We start from the raw sequence: 18,418 nt of genomic DNA, 5'->3' as shown, positions 1-18,418 counted from the left end.
GGCGGGGGGGAGAGTGCAAGCAGGGGAGGGGCAGAGAGAGTGGGGCAGAGGATCCAAAGCGGGCTCTGCGCTGACAGGCTGACAGCACAGAACCCGATGTGGGACTCAAACTCACGAACCCCGAGATCGTGACCTGAGCTGAAGTTGGATGCTTAACCGACTGAGCCACCCAGGCGCCCTTTAATTCTTTTTGTTTTTAAATGTTTATTTATTTTTGAGACAGAGACAGAGATTGAGTGGGGGAAGGGCAGAGGGAGACACAGAGTCTGAAGCGGGCTCCAGGCTCCGAGCCGTCCGCACAGAGCCCGATGTGGGGCTTGAACCCACGAACGGTGAGATCCTGACCTGAGCCGAAGTCGGACACCTAACCGACTGAGCCATCCAGGCGCCCCAACAGTGGGTTAAATTAAAAAACAGCTTCTTGGGGGCACCCGGGTGGCTCAGTCGGTCAGGTGTCTGACTTTGGCTCAGGTCACGATCTTGCCGTTCATGGGTTCGAGCCCCACGTCGGGATGTGTGCGGACGGCTCAGAGCCTGGAGCCTGCTTCACGTTCTGTGTCTCCCTCTCTCTCTGCCCCTCCCCTGCTCATGCTCTGTCTCTGTCTCTCAAAAATAAGCAAACATTGAAAAGAAATTTTTTTAAGAAGCAGCTTCTTGATCTCTCATATGATAATCCGGTTAAGTACTGGATCTGGGGCTGGTTCGGTGGCTCTTATGTCAGGGAGCCAGGCTCCTTCTGTTTTCCTGCTCTACCACCCTGGGGTGTAGCCCTCATCCAGACGAGGCCTTTGTACTGTTGAAATCTTCATTTCCTCCACAGTGTGGCGCCAGACCGCTCTCTGCCGCTGCCCTGGAAACACACGCAGCCTAAGCACCATTCCTGCCTCTGCTCTGGGCCTCGGGACTTTTCTTCTTCTTGAATGAGTGTGCTCCCGCCCCCCAGCTGGTGCTCCACGCCATCCTCCAGGTCTCAACAACATACCCCCACCAGGACCACAGGAGCCAGAGCTGGTCGTGCCTGGTGGTCCTCAGGACTGAGAGGCCCTGACCTCCGTGGGGGCAGGAGCCGGCCAGCATGACCAGTCGGGACTCCCAGGTTAAGAATCCAGTTGAGCCTCCTGGTCATCCTCAATCTGCTCTGCCCTTCGTCTCCCACCCCCAAATCCCTGCCGACCTCCAGCCCTGAAGAAGCCGGAGAACCTCTGCTTCCCCCACCTCCCCGTCCGCCTTGTCCTACTTCAGTCGTTTGGTGAGCATAAAAAGGCCTGTCAAAGTGGTCCCTCTGTTTGGGGGATGGGCTCAGGAGGGGTGGGCATGTGGGTTCGGAGGGTGACAGATTCTTTCTCCAAATGCTCGCCAGGCTCCTCCGAGCCCTCTTCTTGATTCGACCTTGCTTGGCCTGTGAAGACTTGAACAAACACGGACGTGGTTGCTGGCAGCTTGTGGCCGCATCCCTAGTAGGACCCTAGCCTCCTTTAAAGTGCCTGCCTGCAAAACTCCCGGCTGTCTAAAGGATTGGCTGCTGAGTCCAGCCAACGCTGGACTGAACCACCCAGGTGCCCCAACAGCCTTTGAAATTAAATTATTTTCAGGATCAGCTTTTTAAGTAAGCATCCCAGGGATGTTTGCGTATAGAGGTCCAAAGGCTGTATTTTGAGAAATCATGTTTCCCTGTGGAGATCTTTTCTCTGGCAGCCCTTTTGAATGGGGGCTATGTTTTCTCAGATACTGCATTGCCAATAGTCCATCCAGCTTTAATTCCAGTGAGAACGTTCCAGAGATGAAACTAAGAATCAACTCCAGGCGCTTCTCCAGTCACCTCTGGGGATGAGTGTATGTCGTCAGCATCCAGCGCCTCACCTGCTGCCCAGCTAGAATGACACCTTTCAGGGTTTCCGACTTAGAAACGCGACCACCAGGTTACTCCACGTGGACACCACCCCCCTTTCACAAAGCCTTTGAACACCCACCCATCAGGAGGGGTTTGCTGGATGATGTTGGTTGGCTCTTGACACCCATTTCTAGCCCCTTCTTTGCAGGTCCTGGAAACCCACGAACCATCGTTCACAGATTCCCTCGACAGCAGAATTGTGCCAATAAAGCGTACCTGTGTGAAATTTGGAAGGCGGAGGTGGAAGGAGGTGGAAGCCATGCTTTTCTCCTCTGTAGCAGCAGACATGCGGGCCGAATGTTGGAGTCCATACTCCCCACCAGTCAGGCTTGGGGCCATGGGGCTGTAGTGACCCCGGCAGTGGCTTCCCGAAGTTTCCTGACCGAGTGGCAGCAGCAGCTTTGAATCTATGGAGAGCAACTGTGGTAAAGTAACCTGAGAGCTAGTGGTGCGATTCCCCCCTGGCCCTGACCTTCACCACCGCGAGCCCCACCAGTGGTGAGCACCAATTGCTTGTATGACCTTTGTGTGTGTGTGTGTGTGTTTGAAATATCTAGAATGGTTTGTTTTCCTGGCTATGGTAGTTTTAAAATATGTTCACAAAACTGAGGGTTGATGGGGGGTGGGAGGGAGGGGAGGGTTGGGGATGGGTATTGCGCCTGGGTGGCTCAGTTGGTTGAGCGTCTGACTTTGGCTCAGGTCATGGTCTCACCATTCATGGCTTCGGGCCCCGCATTGGGCTCTGTGCTGACAGCTCAGAGCCTGGAGCCTGCTTCAGATTCTGTGTCTCCCTCTCTCTCTTGTTCTCTCTTCAAAATAAACATTAAAAAAGATGTTTTTTGAGGAATAAATGTTTATTGTTGTTTTTAAAAAATTTTTTTAAATGTTTATTTTGGAGAGAGAAAGAGACAGAGACATAGAGTGCGAGTGGAGGGGTGGCAGAGAGGGTCATAATCTCGTGGTTGGTTCATGGGTTCGAGACCCGCATCGGGCTCTGTGCTGACAGCTCAGAGCCTGGAGCCTGCTTCATATTCTGTGTCTCCCTCTCTCTCTGCCCGCATGCTCTGTCTCTCTCTCTCCCTCTCTCTCAAAAATAAACATTAAAAAAATTAAAAGAAATACGGCAAGGTAGCATTTGAGACTGATAAGTATTGTGCAAATTTGAGGTCGTGTTATAGAAACAACATTTTCTAAGCTTCACTTTATGAACCACATTTGAGCTAATGGAAATATTCCAAAATAGGAGAATGGAGTTGCCTGGAATCCCGGCCCACACTTCGGGAAGCCCAACTATGCACAGATGGGTCTTCTTGGTTTCTCGTCAGCTCTGTCTCTGCGTCCACCTCTCTTCTTCAAAAAGTCACCACCGGCCCCTGCTCCACCCAGCTCATTAAGGAGTTTGAGCTGGCATGAGGAGTTTCTGCCCTTGTGACCTAAGAGTGACTAAAGGGCCTAGTACTGCGCCTGGCTCAAAGCAGGTGCTCAACAAACAGTAGCGGCCACCATCCTCATCGTTATAATTATTGATTCTTTGATGGTAACCATGGCTTAGACGTCTCTGTACCCCTGCACCCTGCAGCAGGGCAGTATAACCGTCAGCAGGCTTTGGAGTTAACAGGCCTGGATTAAACCCCTACCTGGCAGTTTTGGATTTGCGGCCTTGGGCACCTGAACAGGGTACCTACATCCTTTAAGCCCTGTCCCCTTATCTGCCAGATGGGGATAATAAAGTATGTTTTCACGGACTGTTGGGCTAAATTAAGACTGCAAAACACCCAACCCAGGCCTTGACACCAAGTAAGCAAATAGTAAACTAGGTGCTGCTGCCGCTTCCGATTACTGTTACTCTCTAGTCTTGTGCTTTCAACACAGTTATTTGTTGGCTCACTGAAGTCACCACACAGAGACAGACACTCGGTGGCCGTTCTCACTAAAACGCTGGGGGAACGGGAGCAGGCACCAGGAGAACAGGTGTCCTTGCCCAGCAGCAGCAAACTAATAAAGCCGAAGAGGCACTGATGGGCCAATCACCCCGCTTGGAACCGTTCCTACCAACCCTGCCAAACCTGCTGGGCTGTGCCCCAGTCCTACTGTCCCCTCGGGGGACTCTGTTGGTGGCCAGCGGTTGGTGCCATATTCCATCACCTATCGCTAAGCCACCAGCATTTATTTGGGGGCATTTAAAGAGATTGTCAGGGGCGCCTGGGCGGCTCAGTCGGTTAAGCATCCGACTCTTGACTTCAGCTCAGGCTGTGATCTCACGGTCGTAAGATCGAGTCCCTCGCATCGTGTTCCACACTGAGCACACAGCCCGCTTGGGACTCTTTCTCTCCCTCTCTCTCTGCCCCTCCCCCCTTGCTCTCTTTCAAAATAAACAGACATTAAGAAAAGAGATTATCAAACCTTGTTAATTCAGGATTTCTTTTATTCACTACTGTATTTTGACTCTGACGTCCTTTTTCTAAAACCTGTCATTCATGTACTCAGAAAGCATAGATGACTTCATTATTTTTAATGTTTATCTATTTTTGAGAGACAGTGTGTGAGCTGGGGGGAGGGACAGAGAGAAAGGGAGACAGAGGATCTGAAGTGGGCTCTGTGCTGACAGCAGAGAGCCCAATGCAGGGCTCAAACTCCCACACCATGAGGTCATGACCTGAGCCAAAGTCGGATGCTCACTGGACTGAGCCACCCAGGCACCCCGACTCCTCCCAACATCCTAAATGTGACTGGTTAACGCCCTCCTCTGCAGAAGTGGAGGGATGTTTGCGTCTTCTGCACGTTGTGCTGCATTATCTCTTGGAATCGTGCAGCCCTGATCTGAGCTGGGTAGGAAAGCAGTGGTAGGTGTGGTGCTGGGCTGAACTGGAGAGAGCCCAGCCGCACGCATCCGACCCTCAGTGGGGTCAGCAGAGGCTAGTGGGGTACAGGTGAACAGTAAGTGCCCCCACCAATAAGTTTTCTGAAATAAAGGCCTGAGCAGGGCAGTCCTGGGTAATTACTGCTCTCACACATTCTTTACTCTAACCCTCCAGCATCTCCCTGCTAGCTCTCTGAGGGTGGGGACTTTTTTTTTTTTTTTTTTAAAGAAAACAAACAAAAAAACCCAATGGGAATTATCTACTAGCTTGTAAGGTTGAGGAACACCCTACTTCCAACTACACATTTTGTGTCTGAGTTTGAGCTCTTGGGAAGAAAGACAGGCCTCAGCCCTACAGTGGAGGTCGGCTCAGCGATCCAAATATTCTGGCAACCCCAAAGACCTCACAGAGGGGCCAGAGAGAGATGATCCTCTATGGGCAGGGGGTCAAGCGCATTGTGAATAACTGGTATTTGGTGAGCCAGGGGAGAGAGCACCAGAATAGGCTGTTAATTAACTTAATAGTCTAAGCCCCTTGAAGATACGTTTTCCAGTTTCCAGAGACTGACCGTATCAGGGAAATGACGGAAAGACGCCCCGTTCACCCTACTTTGCCCATACTGTGTCTTGTGGAAATACTGGCTACCACGAGGGACTCTGGCTTCAGTCCTGCTTCTCTCGCCTGTGGCCCCTGTTGTCTGTAGATAAATATTTAACCGTTTACGTTTTAATTCCTTACCACGTGGCTAGAATTGGTTATGGATTTATACATTTTAATATGAGAAAAACAAGTATTTTATAAGCAATGCTGAGAAGCCAGTATCGGAAAGTAAACTTTGTAGGTGGCCTGAGGCAGGACGGCGTTCACTCTGTGACAATCTCACATGCTGTCTCACTCTCGTCACCCAGCTCTTCAGTAGTGGAATCTGTGGTCCGAGTCTTCTCTGCTGTGGCTTTGCCAGCCTCCCTGGGAAAAGGAGAAGAATGCCAAGGCTTTGACTCTCGAAAGGAACAATTCAACTCTTCATAATTTCCTCGTTTTAGAGAAAATCTTCCCCAATCACGTACCCTAGTTCCATCTTGAAAATCTCATCTTCATCAGAAGAATCCTTGTCGTGTAGCTTCTGTGCCATGTTTTTCTTGCGTGTGGCATTGAGGGGTCTGTACATGTCCCTAAGCCAAAGTGGCCGCCTTCTCCAGAAAAAGCCCTCCTAGAAAACAGAAAGGACAACGTTAGGTCTGTTTCCCCTGCCTTCTCCAGCCACGGTACTTTATCCTCCTCAGATTTACCTGATTGTCACTTTCCTCTGAGCATCTCTTACGCAGCAGAGATCCAAAGAAGCCCCTTGAAGGAAACACACACACACAGACAATTAGTGATTCGTACCATTTTCCATGCCTCTCACAATGTATTTCTCCAGTCTTATTAGCAAGCAAAATCAACACAGACCTGGGATCTCAGAAATAATTCCATACATGCTGGGCTTTCAGAATTTTCCTGTGTCTGTCCATAATGGCCCCACAGTGTCCCTGGGAGACCTTTGTATGTAACTTGACATGAAGTATAGGCAGGATTTTCACCCTGCTCACCTTCTGGCCCTTGGCCAAGTGCCCTTGTGCAGTCAACAAACTGGGTGACCACACGGCAGAAGCACCTAACTCTCTCCAGAAGCATTTTACATCAGTCCCCGCCAGGCTTAGCCTCACAGGCATCATTTGCTGGCGGGTGGGGAGGTGTTTCTATTTTCCTAGCTGCTTTACCTTACAAGATGAATCGCACCGAGTGAATGCCTGAGTCCAACCAGCAGTTATCTAGCTCACTGACTTTCACACTGCAGGCAGATGAGTGAGTGAGTCGTGAAATCACCTGAAAACACACGGCTAGCGCTAAAACACAAAATACTCTTTTTGAATACAAACGGAATAGGGGGTACCTGGGTGGCTCAGTCAGGTGAGCAGCCCAAGTCTCGATTTTGCCTCAAGTGATGATCTCACAGATTGTGACATCGAGCCCTGTGTCTGGCTCTGTGCTGATAGTGTAGAACCTGCTTGGGATTCTCTCTCTCTCTCTCTCTCTCTCTCTCTGCTCCACCCTCCCCCCCAAATAAATAATAAACTTAAAAAAAACAGAACAGAAAGAATCAGAGCGTATGGTAAGTTTGTTTTAGAAGGTACTTATGTCTATACGGTATGTGTGCACTGAGTTGTGACATAAAATGCAGTTCACAGCCCAAGAACAGTGTAGTCAGAGACGTGCCCAACTGGAAAGGAACCATCTTCTTTCTGGTTCTAGTGGTACTAGTGATACAACCGTCCGGCAAGACATCTTCCTTTTCTCCTTCTCCATCTCATTATTATAAAAGGAAGAGATAAATGATTATCTAAGGTCTCTCCCAGTTCAAATTCTATTGGGTCTGGATAAAGGGAATGGAGGGCGGGGCCTCGAAAACCAGAAGGAGGAAGAAGGAAGTTTTCCCCCTACTTTACGGGGGGGACTCATGTATTCTACCCTCCATCATGCTTGAAGACTAGCCCCTTCACCCCACGACTTTTGGCCCTCCCTATCCCTTCTCCAGAGCCTCTGAGAAGGTCTGTGGCCAGGCCTGATGCCCACCGCCAGCGGGAACGGGTCTGAACATTTCCACCCCCGTCCCCCCACGATCTTTCTTTAAAGGTCTAGTGAGCAGGTGCTCTGTGCCAGTCCCATTCTAACTCGGGTTTGGCTGGGCAGCTAACTTTGCTGGATCCAGGCAAAGCATTAGGCCAAATATGTATTCTTTCTGCCTTTGGTGATTTCCTGGCTGTAAAACAAGGGGATTGAAATAGATGAGTTTGAAAATCTAGTTCTAAAATTCTACTTTAACGATTGCCAGACTAATATTTACCTTGAGCTTCCTTCTTTACCTTCCTTGGCTGCTGTTCTATGAGAATAAATCTGTTTTGGAAGAAAACATGATCACAGTTACCCATCACAATAACCACTCCCTCCACATCTTTATTCATTCCTTTGCATTTTAGGTCTTATCTACCCAGTGAGATGATAATTTTCCTAGGACAGGAATTTGTTGAATAGTCCTTTGACTCTTCAATAACACCTAACTCGCGTGCAGCTGGTAATACATTTTACTGACTGCCTCAGATAACATTCAACAGGTAATTCCTAATAAAAATTCTTGGGAGGAGGAAAAGAAAAGTGTCTACCAGAAACCTAAACAGCAGCACTGTTTTAAAATCAAGGACAAGAGTAGGATGTCTGTTATCACTGCTGCTATTCATTGGTGTTGAGGAGGTCCTAACTGATGCACTGGGAAAAAATGGAGTCGTGGAAAGGAAGAACTAAGACATATTTGCATATGAAATTACAGACAAACTAAAAGGCCCAAGAGAATCAACTAAAATTTTGTTGGAAGAAACATGAGAATTCAGCAAGATGGCTAGATATATATAAAATCAAGAGATCAACATGTAAACCTCAATGACTTTCCTATGTTCCATAAATAATTAATCAAAAGACGGAAGAATTATCCCATTTACAATTATCAATAAAAAGGCATAAAGTACCTAGGAATAAACTTAGCAAAGAATGGGTAAGACCTATGAGATGAAAACACTAAAGCTCTTCTGAAGGACATTAAGAAGAAACGAATACGTGATGTGAGACACTATTTTCCGAGAATAGTGTAAAGATGTCAGTTCCCTTCAAATTAACCTACAAATTCGGGGCAATCCCATTCAAATCCCAAGACAGTTTTTCAAACAAAAACTGGCCAGCTGACATTTGGTAGAGAAAATGTGCAAGCATAACTACAAAATGGATGAAGAAGAAGATCACAGAGCAGACGTTAAAATACGTTCTTACAGAGCAACTGCAGTTAAGTATGTAGCGTGATACTGATACAGGAAAAGAAAACCAGGTTGATAGAATAGAGTCCAGATAACACTAGTATTTTGGATCCATGAAGAAAGAATGAACCATTCAATAAAAGATTTTAAAGTAACTGGATCTTTATGCAAGGGAAAAAAGTTAGATCCCCTACCTCGACCGTACCAAAACACCAGACAGATTCCATACAGATTAAAAATAAATAAATCACAACAAATATTATAAGAGTACAGAAGAAAATATCAGAGACTATTTTTATACCATGAGGCGAAAAGGCCTTGTTAACGAGGCCCATGTCCCATAAGCCATGAGGCAGATATGGTGACGGACTGTCCACACCCCCTGTTCATCGTAGTCCTTGCCCCCTTGATCCCCTGGATTGTTTGTCCTCTTCCTGTTGATTTATAAAACTCTCTTCATATGAAATATATTAATCCTTTCAAGGGCTTTCACTGAATTTCAATGTTTCAAATATTTGTCAGTGTTTTTATCGTGAAGGAGACGGAAGAGTGGGATAGGAGCACAGGCTGACTGCAGGCACAGCTGGGTTCTGCTTTGGGTTTTGCCACAGGGGCCTTAAGCTGATCCCCTTCTATGTAGGAAAGAAGGATGGTGATATCATCCTCACAGGACTGTGGGGATTAAATCAGATGTCTGGTTTATTCCAAGCAGAAATCAGACAAGACGATCAAATCTATCAAATGTTTCTGCATGTGGTATCAGGTCACAAAGCTTTTTCTCACCACAAGATTATAAAAGTATTGATTCTGTTTTCTTCTAGCACTTTGATGGGTTCCTGTTTCTCTTTTTTTACATGTACTGAAATATGTTTTTTTAAGGTGAGAAATAGGGATCTGTTGTTATTTTCCTCCCAAATAATTAAGCAGTTGTTCTATTACCATTTATTTATTTTCTTCCACTGATTTGAATACTAAAAGGTAACATTTCAATGTTTATTTATTTATTTTTGAGAGCGACAGAGAGAGAGACACACACACAGAATCCAGAGCAGGCTCCAGGTTCTGAGCTGTCAGCACAGAGCCCAACACAGGGCTCGAACTCCTGAACCATGAAATTATGACCTGAGCCAAAGTAGGACGCTTAACCAACTGAGCCACCCAGGCGCCTCTAAAAGGTAACATTTCAAAAGTCCTAGTCACCCACGGATCTGTCTATTGCTGGACTCTGTAGGCTACTTCACATAAATATTACGTTGCATTATTCCTCATTGTGAAATTGACACAATGCCTCATCTCTTCCTTTGAACATCATTATTGTCCACTACAGGAAAAAAACTGCATGGTCTCTGACCTCAAAAAGTGTATCATCTAAGTAGGGAGAGGAAATAATGAAACCACATAAAAAAATATAAACACAAGGTTAAACCACATAGGAATTTAAAACAGCAATAGGAGTTTATAGAACTTCCCAAAAGCAAAAGGCTGCAGGCCACCTCAAGATGCAGAGTACTGACTGGACAATGGCCAATGATTTCTCTTCCCAGAGGTCATGGTAAGTTGACCCCACGCTAGTTCCTAGGCTCTTAGGCTGAGAAATCAGACTCTGATCTCATCAAGAGAGAACGCACTTCTTTCTGCATGGAGGCAATATCACCTTACCAACGTCACAGGATTGATCAAAATCAGAATGTCAGGTCATGACTTGACAATAAGGAAAACATCCATTCCACAGATAGGGCATCTGTGTCCACATGATTGGGCATCACCTCCTGTGGAGACAGGCCTCTGTGGCACACTGAAGTATAATCAGAAGGCTATTTGGTGAGAAGAGAAGTGGAAGAAAAGTAATTAGCTGAATCCAGTGTTTCATGGAAAGGACGGAGGTAGCTAGATCCATCCATCTGCCCCGCGGGCACAGCCCGGCTGGTGGGCCTGACTCTCATCTGCTGCCTGAGGTGCCATCTCTACTCTTAGGCAAGGCTAGGTGGGCACTGCCCATGTTGGTCTCTTCCTCACCATTTCTATGCTTTTACTACTGACCAACCCTCCAGAAGACAGACATGTTTCTCCTTAGCAGTTAATACATCCAGTCAGGTTTTACTCAAGTCTGATAGACCAGGAAGCCTTACATATCTCTGCTCTGATCCATGACCTTGATATTTCTCTCTTGAGGAGCTGCCTTTTAACAAACTGTTTAGCATATTTTTGTTATCAGGGGAGGGGAATGCATCACTGTAGACCCTAAGAAATGGTGACAATCTCACAGAAGGACTAGGTCCAGGAGTATTACAGTATTCGGGGAAGGCTTTGTGAAGAAAGATGAACTCGAGTTGGCTTTTGAAGGCTCACGGGACTTCCACCAGCAGAGTGAAATAAAGGAATTTCAAGTGGGCAAAGTCACCAACAAAAGTAGGAATGGGCATGGTCTGACTAGGGGATGGTGAGGGGCTGCTTTGGCTGAAATGGAGGGTTGCCATGACAGATGGCAATATAGATATAGATATAGATATATATAGATAGATAGATATAGATATAGATATATAATAAGCATATGTATATTTGAATAAATATATTGAATATATATTCAATTCATACATAATTGAATAAAAGGTAAACAGGCAAGCTCCAGGAATAGGCAACTGTAATTATGACACGCTCTGAGTAGCCTGATGCAGGATTTTAGCTGCAGGGTTTTAACTGAACCTGTTTACACAATGCCTTGGGAAGTGGAGGAGAGAGCTGTAGGCACATCTAATTAATCAACAAGATGACACTTTTATCTCTAAGCCATGCCCTTTCTTCCAAGATGACTGATAGCTCCATGAGGGTGAAGACTATTTCTCTCTCATCATTTTAGCCAACGAGGAAAGAAATCAGTGGTAGTAGGAGGATGACTGGTGAGTGCATCGAATCGACATCATTTTTTTGAGTTGAACAAATTTTACTATCATGTCAACTGTGGCCTTCTTAGACCTAATGTCTCAGAACAAGCTAATGGCTTGTTATCTTGGTTACAATCCACAGATGTCTCCTGGCAGTGGGGTTCCTTTTAAAATCCCTGGAATATACTTTGCAATAAAAGGACAAAGCATATCTCAGTCCTCCAGACTGAAGAGGGATATCAAGTCGTGATAGGTGGGAAAGTGGCTTTGATTTTCAGTTTGTGGGTTCTGAATCTACTGTAAAGAAGGAATATAGTCTGGGAATCTGAATTAATTGTTGTCCTTACCTCAATGAGACAGAACACTATGATCAAAATCATCACTACTACAGTCACAGATATTGCCAAGATGAGTTTGTTGTTATAGCCATAGCCTGGAACTTCTTTTGTGAGCTAAAAAAAAGGGAAAGAACAATTTTTTTAGAAAACAGAGATAGGTTGAAAGTTAACTATTCTTTAACGACTCTAAAACCCCATTCTTTCCGATGAATCGCTTATAGGTTCTTAAGGAATATACCAAATCTAATGTGATATGTAATCTTAATCATTAGCATTTTCTTCAAGACTTGATGTATCTTGTATGTTAGGTCCTCTTTTTGTCTCCTCTGGGAACAGCGGCACTGTTTCCTAAATGAGCAAAGTGGCAGATCACTGCCTTAGCCAAAATTATGTGGCCAAGACAAGACCCGGACTAGGAGCCCCCGGTCCTTGTGCTTGGGTCCATGTCCTAAACCACCTAAATGTCGAGACCCCACATTTGGGGATTTATCCTCACCTCCCTTGACTCCTGCTCTCTCTGTTCACTCTGGACTTCTGTGCTCTCATTGATATAATTCTCATTTTTCCATTGGTCTGTATCCCACTCTGCCTTGGACACCTTTACTTCTTGCTGCTCGCTGAGAAGCTTCATCAGGAGGCCTGTTCTGGAGATGAGCTTGGCACAGGCCAGCTGCACCTGGGTCTCAGAGCAGTCCATTTTCAAAGTCCGGATAACATGAGAAATGAGCCTTCTCACGTCATTGCTGGGGATGAGGGACTGTAGCTGCTGGTTTAACTGAATTTCAAACAGATCACCCGAGGACGAGAGCTTTGACACAGTGAAGCCTGTGGCTTTTGGGGGCAAGCCAGTGCCCGCATTGTGGTATTCCCGTTGTGTATCATTGGTTTGTTTAACGGTCGGCATAGAGTTGTCTGCAGTAACAGTAGAATTAGCAGTGGAAGGATTCTTACGGTCTGTGAATTCAGGGAGGGTTTGTTCTGGCATAGTAGTGTTTCCTGTAGAAATATTTTCTTCAGAAACATTTTGAGCAGTAGTGTTCTCTACAGTAGTGTTTTCTCTGTAAGTTCCTGAAGGAGCAAATAATTCTGGAAAAGGATTTTTCTGAGGACTCAGTTCTCCCGGAGATGAAAAATCCTCTCGTGAAGGGGAATTTATGAGGCTCCTGACTGCAGAGGATGGAGGCCTCTTTGCAAGCAGCTGTCTATTACTGAGTGAACTTTCCTTTCTGGACTTTCGATTCAGTTTGGCCTTGGGTGTTCTGTGGACCACACGGGAGCGACTTTTATGAAAGCGGTGTGTCTTTCTGGGGAGTGAGGCTGGTCTGAAAGCCTTCATATTTCTAACTCTAGCATTTGCATCCTCTAAAACAAAAATGGTGTACGTTAAGTCTTTTGATTCTTTTTTCACGTCAGGTGGGGATTTTGGAGCGGGGGTGGCAGAAGGCCTGCCCAAAGAGTATTGCTTCAGGAAAGAAGAGACCACTGCCTTGTGCTCATCTACGAACGAAGGCTCTGTATTGAAGGAGCTTCCCACTAATTTGCTGGGCCTGTGCGCCACGGGAAGCTCCCCTGGGGATGGTCTCCTGAGCCTTCTTTCCTTGGGAGCGGGGGTGGCAGAAGGCCTGTCCAAAAAGTATTGCTTCATGAGAGAAGAGACCGCTGCCTTGTGCTCATCTATGAACGAAGGCTCTGTATTGAAGGAGCTTCCCACTGATTTGCTGGGCCTGTGCGCCACGGGAAGCTCCCCCGGGGATGGTGTCCTGAGCCTTCTTTCCTTGGCCATGTTCTCCACAGATGGCTGGGCGCTCTGTTTCCTCTGGATGTTCTGACGTCTCAGTTCTTTTAAGGGCCTTTTCCGTATGCCCTTTGGGCCCTTGATGACCTTGTTCACTCTCAGGAACTTTTTCCCCACACTCTCAACCTCGTCTAGGCTCTTCTCCTGCGGTTGGGCAGTTTCCAATTTCTTTGGAAAGATTTGACGTTTAAACTTGGGACCTAAAAGGCTGGAATGTATAAGCATGGCCATTTTTTCTTTCTTTTTCACGTCATCAATTTTTTCCTGAATTTCTGCATCTACCAAATTTTCCAGAAAGTAGAGTTTTCTCAGTTTATTCTTGTAAGTTGAATTGTTGGATCCAGGTTTAAGAGAAGGGTCCCCTGTGTCGTTCATCGAGTGACCCACGGGCTTGTCTCCCTCTTGCACATTTGAAAACAGAAGTTTAATGAACGGTAACAGCGTCGATTCTACGTCTTCTAGATTGCCCTCCGAGAAATAAGGCAATATGTAATTCAGTGCACTAATGACATCACTTTCGTCATTGAAGTCTAGCTGCTCGTTCATAAAGGCTGACAAACTGACACGATCTATGTCTGAGGACGCCTTCTCTGGCTCAATAGTCAGCTCCGTGCTGGCGCTCTTCTTTCGAGCTGTCAATACCTTCATGAATGATCCTTCTGCCTTCCTTAGGTATACTTCCTGATCTGTCGAAGAAGAAGAAGAGATGAGTTTTGATAATGAAAGACTGACAGCACAGCTCTTTGTCAATGCACAGTCATACGTCCCAGTCAAGCAAATTAAGAATCAGCAAATACTCGAGCGCCATTTAGAGAGGAGACGAACTCAAACTTGGACCCACGATTGGCAACAACAAAAGGACAAAAAGATGTGTTTTGAAAAAGTAGCTATTTCCTCAGAACATTCCACAGTGTGAATAAGTATATTTAGAGTTATTCCATTGGTCCCTAAGGGCCGATGGCCCAGGCCTCAAGAAAAGCCAAGGCCGGAAGATACTCGGCTAAACTGTGTGCAGCTCTAGTGCGACTCCTGGCATTCACATAGCCCACCCTGTCCTGCTTCGGGGGCAGAGGGAGCGCGAGTCTTCCTCCTTCTACGTCTTCAGTGGGCTTGAGTTCTTGCTACCATCACATATGCCCGGGACAACACCCGTCACCAGCAGGTCCTCATCTGGACACGCCCTCTCCGCCCACCCACCAATTCTTTTGCTTGGTCCCTGCTCCCATATATCGCACCTCCCGTAACATAAGCTCTAGACAGAAAAAACTAAACACAAGACCCGTTAAGTCCACCCTGGTTCTTTGCTTAAATTTGGGCAGAGATGTGGGGTATAGGTTAAGAGATTTTCCAGCTATGAGAGAGATGCCACTGTGGGGCGTTCAAAAAAATCAACGGAATGATACTTGAGGTTTTAAAATGCAGAAGGGATAAAGAAACTTTGGTCAAATGCCTACTTTGCTTTCATTTCCTTTCACTTCCAGATTTCTAGCTTTACTGAGAGAACCATCCAGAGCTTCCAACTACATGAAGGTCAAGCGTACAGCTTGTGTACACTGAACAGCACTGTGCAGCTGGGTTTTTCCAGAAGAATTAAAAGTATTTTTAGTGGTGCTAGTGAGAGTCGGAGGAGGAGGTGATAAAGGTCACGAGAGAGGAGGAGCAGTGGGCTGGCGGAGCGCCCAAAACGGGAGAGGAGACTCGAGTGCTAGGCTAAGGCACCTCTGATCTCATTTTTCCTCGCCTGTCAAAGGAGATAAAAAAAAAAAATGCCTATTCTGCCCACCTCTAAGGGAGAAGGGAGTAAGATAAGTGGTAAAACAGTGTTTTGGAAAATAAGCAACACCACTTATAGAAGTAGCAAAGTGTAATTTATGCTGTGCCCTAGACCATTGACAGGGACCCATATTCAAGCTATCCAGGTGCAAAAGCACATTTTGGAAGTCACCAAGTTAGTGCCAATAAAACCTAAGAACAGAAAAATACCTAAAAGCACCTGTGTTTTGGATAGAAAAGCTTAAGATTCAGAACAAGAGTTGGACAGCCCAAGGATAGAAGAGCCCTCTCATCCGTTAGAACGGTTGGGTAGCAGCTTCTGGTCAGGGCACAGAAACACAGAGGCTCCAAATAAAACTTTTTCAGAAATCAGCATCACTTGTACTCTTACACACTTATAAAAACAACAAAATAAACAAAAAGGTATCTCCACCTGTCCTATAAGACAAAGGGCACCTGAGACCTAACGCACGTAAAATCAGCTTATAAGCTGTGATGCACTATGTGAACAGGTTTTCATTTGGGGGTGGGTAGTTGACTTAATAATGTAACTGAGAATCTGACTTTTAACAAAGGAATAGTTCTTAGAAATTTAGGGATCTGAACTCTGAATGAGTAAAAATAATGCAATGACATCATTAGTTTAAAAATTTACCATTGTTAGGGTGCCTGGGTGGCCCAGTCAGTTAAGCATCCCTTTGGCTCAGGTCATGATATCACAGTTCAGCCCCGCATGGGGCTTGCTGCTGTCAGTGTAGAGCCTGCTTCGGATTCTCTGTCCCCCTCACTCACTCTCTGCCCCCTCCCAGCTCACGCACGTGAATGCTCTCTCTCTCAAAAATGAATAAACATTAAAAAAAATTATCATTGTTGATTAAAAATAAAAGTTAAACCACAAATAAAATAAAAATTTACAAATTTATCATCAGGCAATTAGGACTTACCACAACGTGTGCCATTTGTCAGACATGCACTGTCACAATGTAGCTTGACGGTCTTACAGACAACCTCAATAGTATTTTTAAATTGGCAGAGACAGCAGGCCATATGGCTAGGTAAAATCCTATAAATGGAAACACAGACAATTAAATTAGTGGTAAAGGAGTTACTCGAGTAGGTAGAAGAGGCGGGCCAAAGTCATCACAGGGCTGTGCAAAAAGGAATTCTTGAGGCACATGGCCTGGATGGTTGGGTAGGGACCAGTTGGCCAACTGCTGCTCTTGAATATTATAAATACACAGATAGAAGGACAGAGGTGCCCAACGGAAAGGTAAGGATGACATGGGGTATGGTACCCTTAGAATGAGATAGAGATTAGAACTGGGTGACACTGATCAGTAGTTTAATACACAGGTAACTCCTTCCAAGCCAAAAGTCTCACTTCGGGTTGAGAGCACACAGAAAGAGGGTAGACTTCTAAGAGTTTGAATAAATCTGAAATATGGCCCATACTGAGGATAAAAAGCAATCAACTTTGGCTCAGGTCATAATCTCGTGGTTCATGGGTTTGAGCCCCACATCAGGCTCTGTGCTGAGAGCTCGGAGCCTGGAACCTGCTTCAGATTTAACTTCCTCCCTCTCTACCCCTTCCCTGATCACTCTCTGTGTCTTAAAAATAAATAAATGTTAATTTTTTTTTTAAAAAAGCAATCAATCAAAAACTAATCCATAATCTACACAAATGCTACAATTAGCAGACAAGGGCATTTAAAAAAGTTATTATAACAGTATTTCATATATGGAAAAAACCCCATGCCTCTCCTTAACTCAATGAATTGTGCAACAACTTCAAGTGGCCTAATATGTGTATACTTAGAGTCCACGAAGGAGAGGAGATATAAAAAAAATTTGAAAAACTAATAGCCCCCACATTTCCAAATAAGTAAACCCTATAAACTCACAAATCCAGGAAGGTCAATGAAATCTGAGCACAACATGGATTAAACTACATGTTTAGTTTAATCCATTAAACACGGATAAAACTACACCACGGCACATGATAATCAAACTGGTCAAAGCCAGTGATAAAGAGCAAATCTTAAAAGCAGCCAAAGGAACAAAACCACACATGACACACAGAGCAACAAAGATATAACAATGACAACATATTTCTTGTTGGAAATAATGTAAGCCAGAACTCGGTGGGGCAACATCTTTCAGGCAGTGAAAAGGAGAGGGGGACCAAATAGCCATCAAGCTAGAATTCTATACCCAAATCTTTCAAAAATAAAAGCAAGATAGACTATCTGAGACATACAAGAGCTGGAAGAATTCATCATTAGCAGGCTTACACTGTAGAAATGCCAAAGGAAGTATTTTTTTAAATGTTTATTTGAGAGACAGAGAGAGAGGGCACGTGCAGTATGCGTGTGCAAGGGGGAAAGAGCACTGAGGAGACAGAGAATCCCAAGCAAAGCCCAACGCGGGACTTGAGCTCACAAACTGTGAGATTATGACCTGAGCCAAAATCAAGAGTTGGATGCTTAACTGACTGAGCCACCCAGGTGCCCCTAAAGAAAGTATTTTTAAGCAGAAGGAAAAGGATAGCAGATGGAAATGTGGATCCACACAAAGGAATGAAGAACATTAGAACTGGTAACTATATAGGTTATGATTTCACTTCACTATATGTATGTATATCATTTCACTATATGATTTCACTTATATGTAGAATCTCAGAAAAAAACAAACAAACAAGGGGTGCCTGGATGGGCTAAGTCAATGAAGCATCCTACTCTTGATTTCGGCTCAGGATCTCAGGGTCGTGAGATCGAGCCCTGTGTCAGGCTCCACGCTCAGCATGGATTAGATTAAGATTCTCTTAAGATATTCTCTCTCTCTCTCTCTCTCTCTCTCTCTCTCTCTCTCTCTCTCTCCTCTGCCCCTCTCCCCAACTTGTACACTCTGTCTCTAAAATTAAAAAAAAAAACAAACACCAAAAACCATAAGATACCTAGGAATAAACCTAATCAAAGAGGTAAAAGATCTGTATGCTGAAAACAATAGAACGCTTATGAAAATAAATTGAAGAAGACA

General features: G+C 45.3%; 1 protein-coding gene across 10 annotated transcripts in view; it reads right to left on the bottom strand.

The window, feature by feature from the left end:
• Nucleotides 1–5,522: 5,522 nt before the first annotated feature.
• The window catches only part of LOC128774177 (leucine-rich repeat-containing protein 37A3-like), a 51,655-nt gene continuing 38,759 nt past the window's right edge, over nt 5,523–18,418 (bottom strand). For 8 of the 10 annotated variants that reach the window (XM_053892467.1, XM_053892458.1, XM_053892459.1 and 5 more), the window contains 7 exons: nt 16,327–16,445; nt 12,311–14,295; nt 11,824–11,928; nt 7,637–7,686; nt 6,042–6,096; nt 5,820–5,962; nt 5,523–5,718 (listed from right to left, as the gene is read on the bottom strand). In XM_053892467.1, the coding sequence (XP_053748442.1) occupies nt 5,616–5,718; nt 5,820–5,962; nt 6,042–6,096; nt 7,637–7,686; nt 11,824–11,928; nt 12,311–14,295; nt 16,327–16,445 (2,560 nt within the window). In that variant the 3' untranslated portion in view covers nt 5,523–5,615. Of the gene's footprint in view, nt 5,719–5,819; nt 5,963–6,041; nt 6,097–7,636; nt 7,687–10,261; nt 10,409–11,823; nt 11,929–12,310; nt 14,296–16,326; nt 16,446–18,418 lie in introns of those variants that run through there. The other 2 variants (XM_053892463.1, XM_053892461.1) reach the window with 2 other exon arrangements.

The sequence above is a fragment of the Panthera pardus genome, unplaced genomic scaffold (assembly GCF_024362965.1).
Source record: "Panthera pardus isolate Hobbes unplaced genomic scaffold, ASM2436296v1 HiC_scaffold_3, whole genome shotgun sequence".
Taxonomy (NCBI): domain Eukaryota; kingdom Metazoa; phylum Chordata; class Mammalia; order Carnivora; family Felidae; genus Panthera; species Panthera pardus.
Note: the sequence above shows the minus strand (reverse complement) of the source record. Positions and strands in the feature narration are given on the sequence as shown.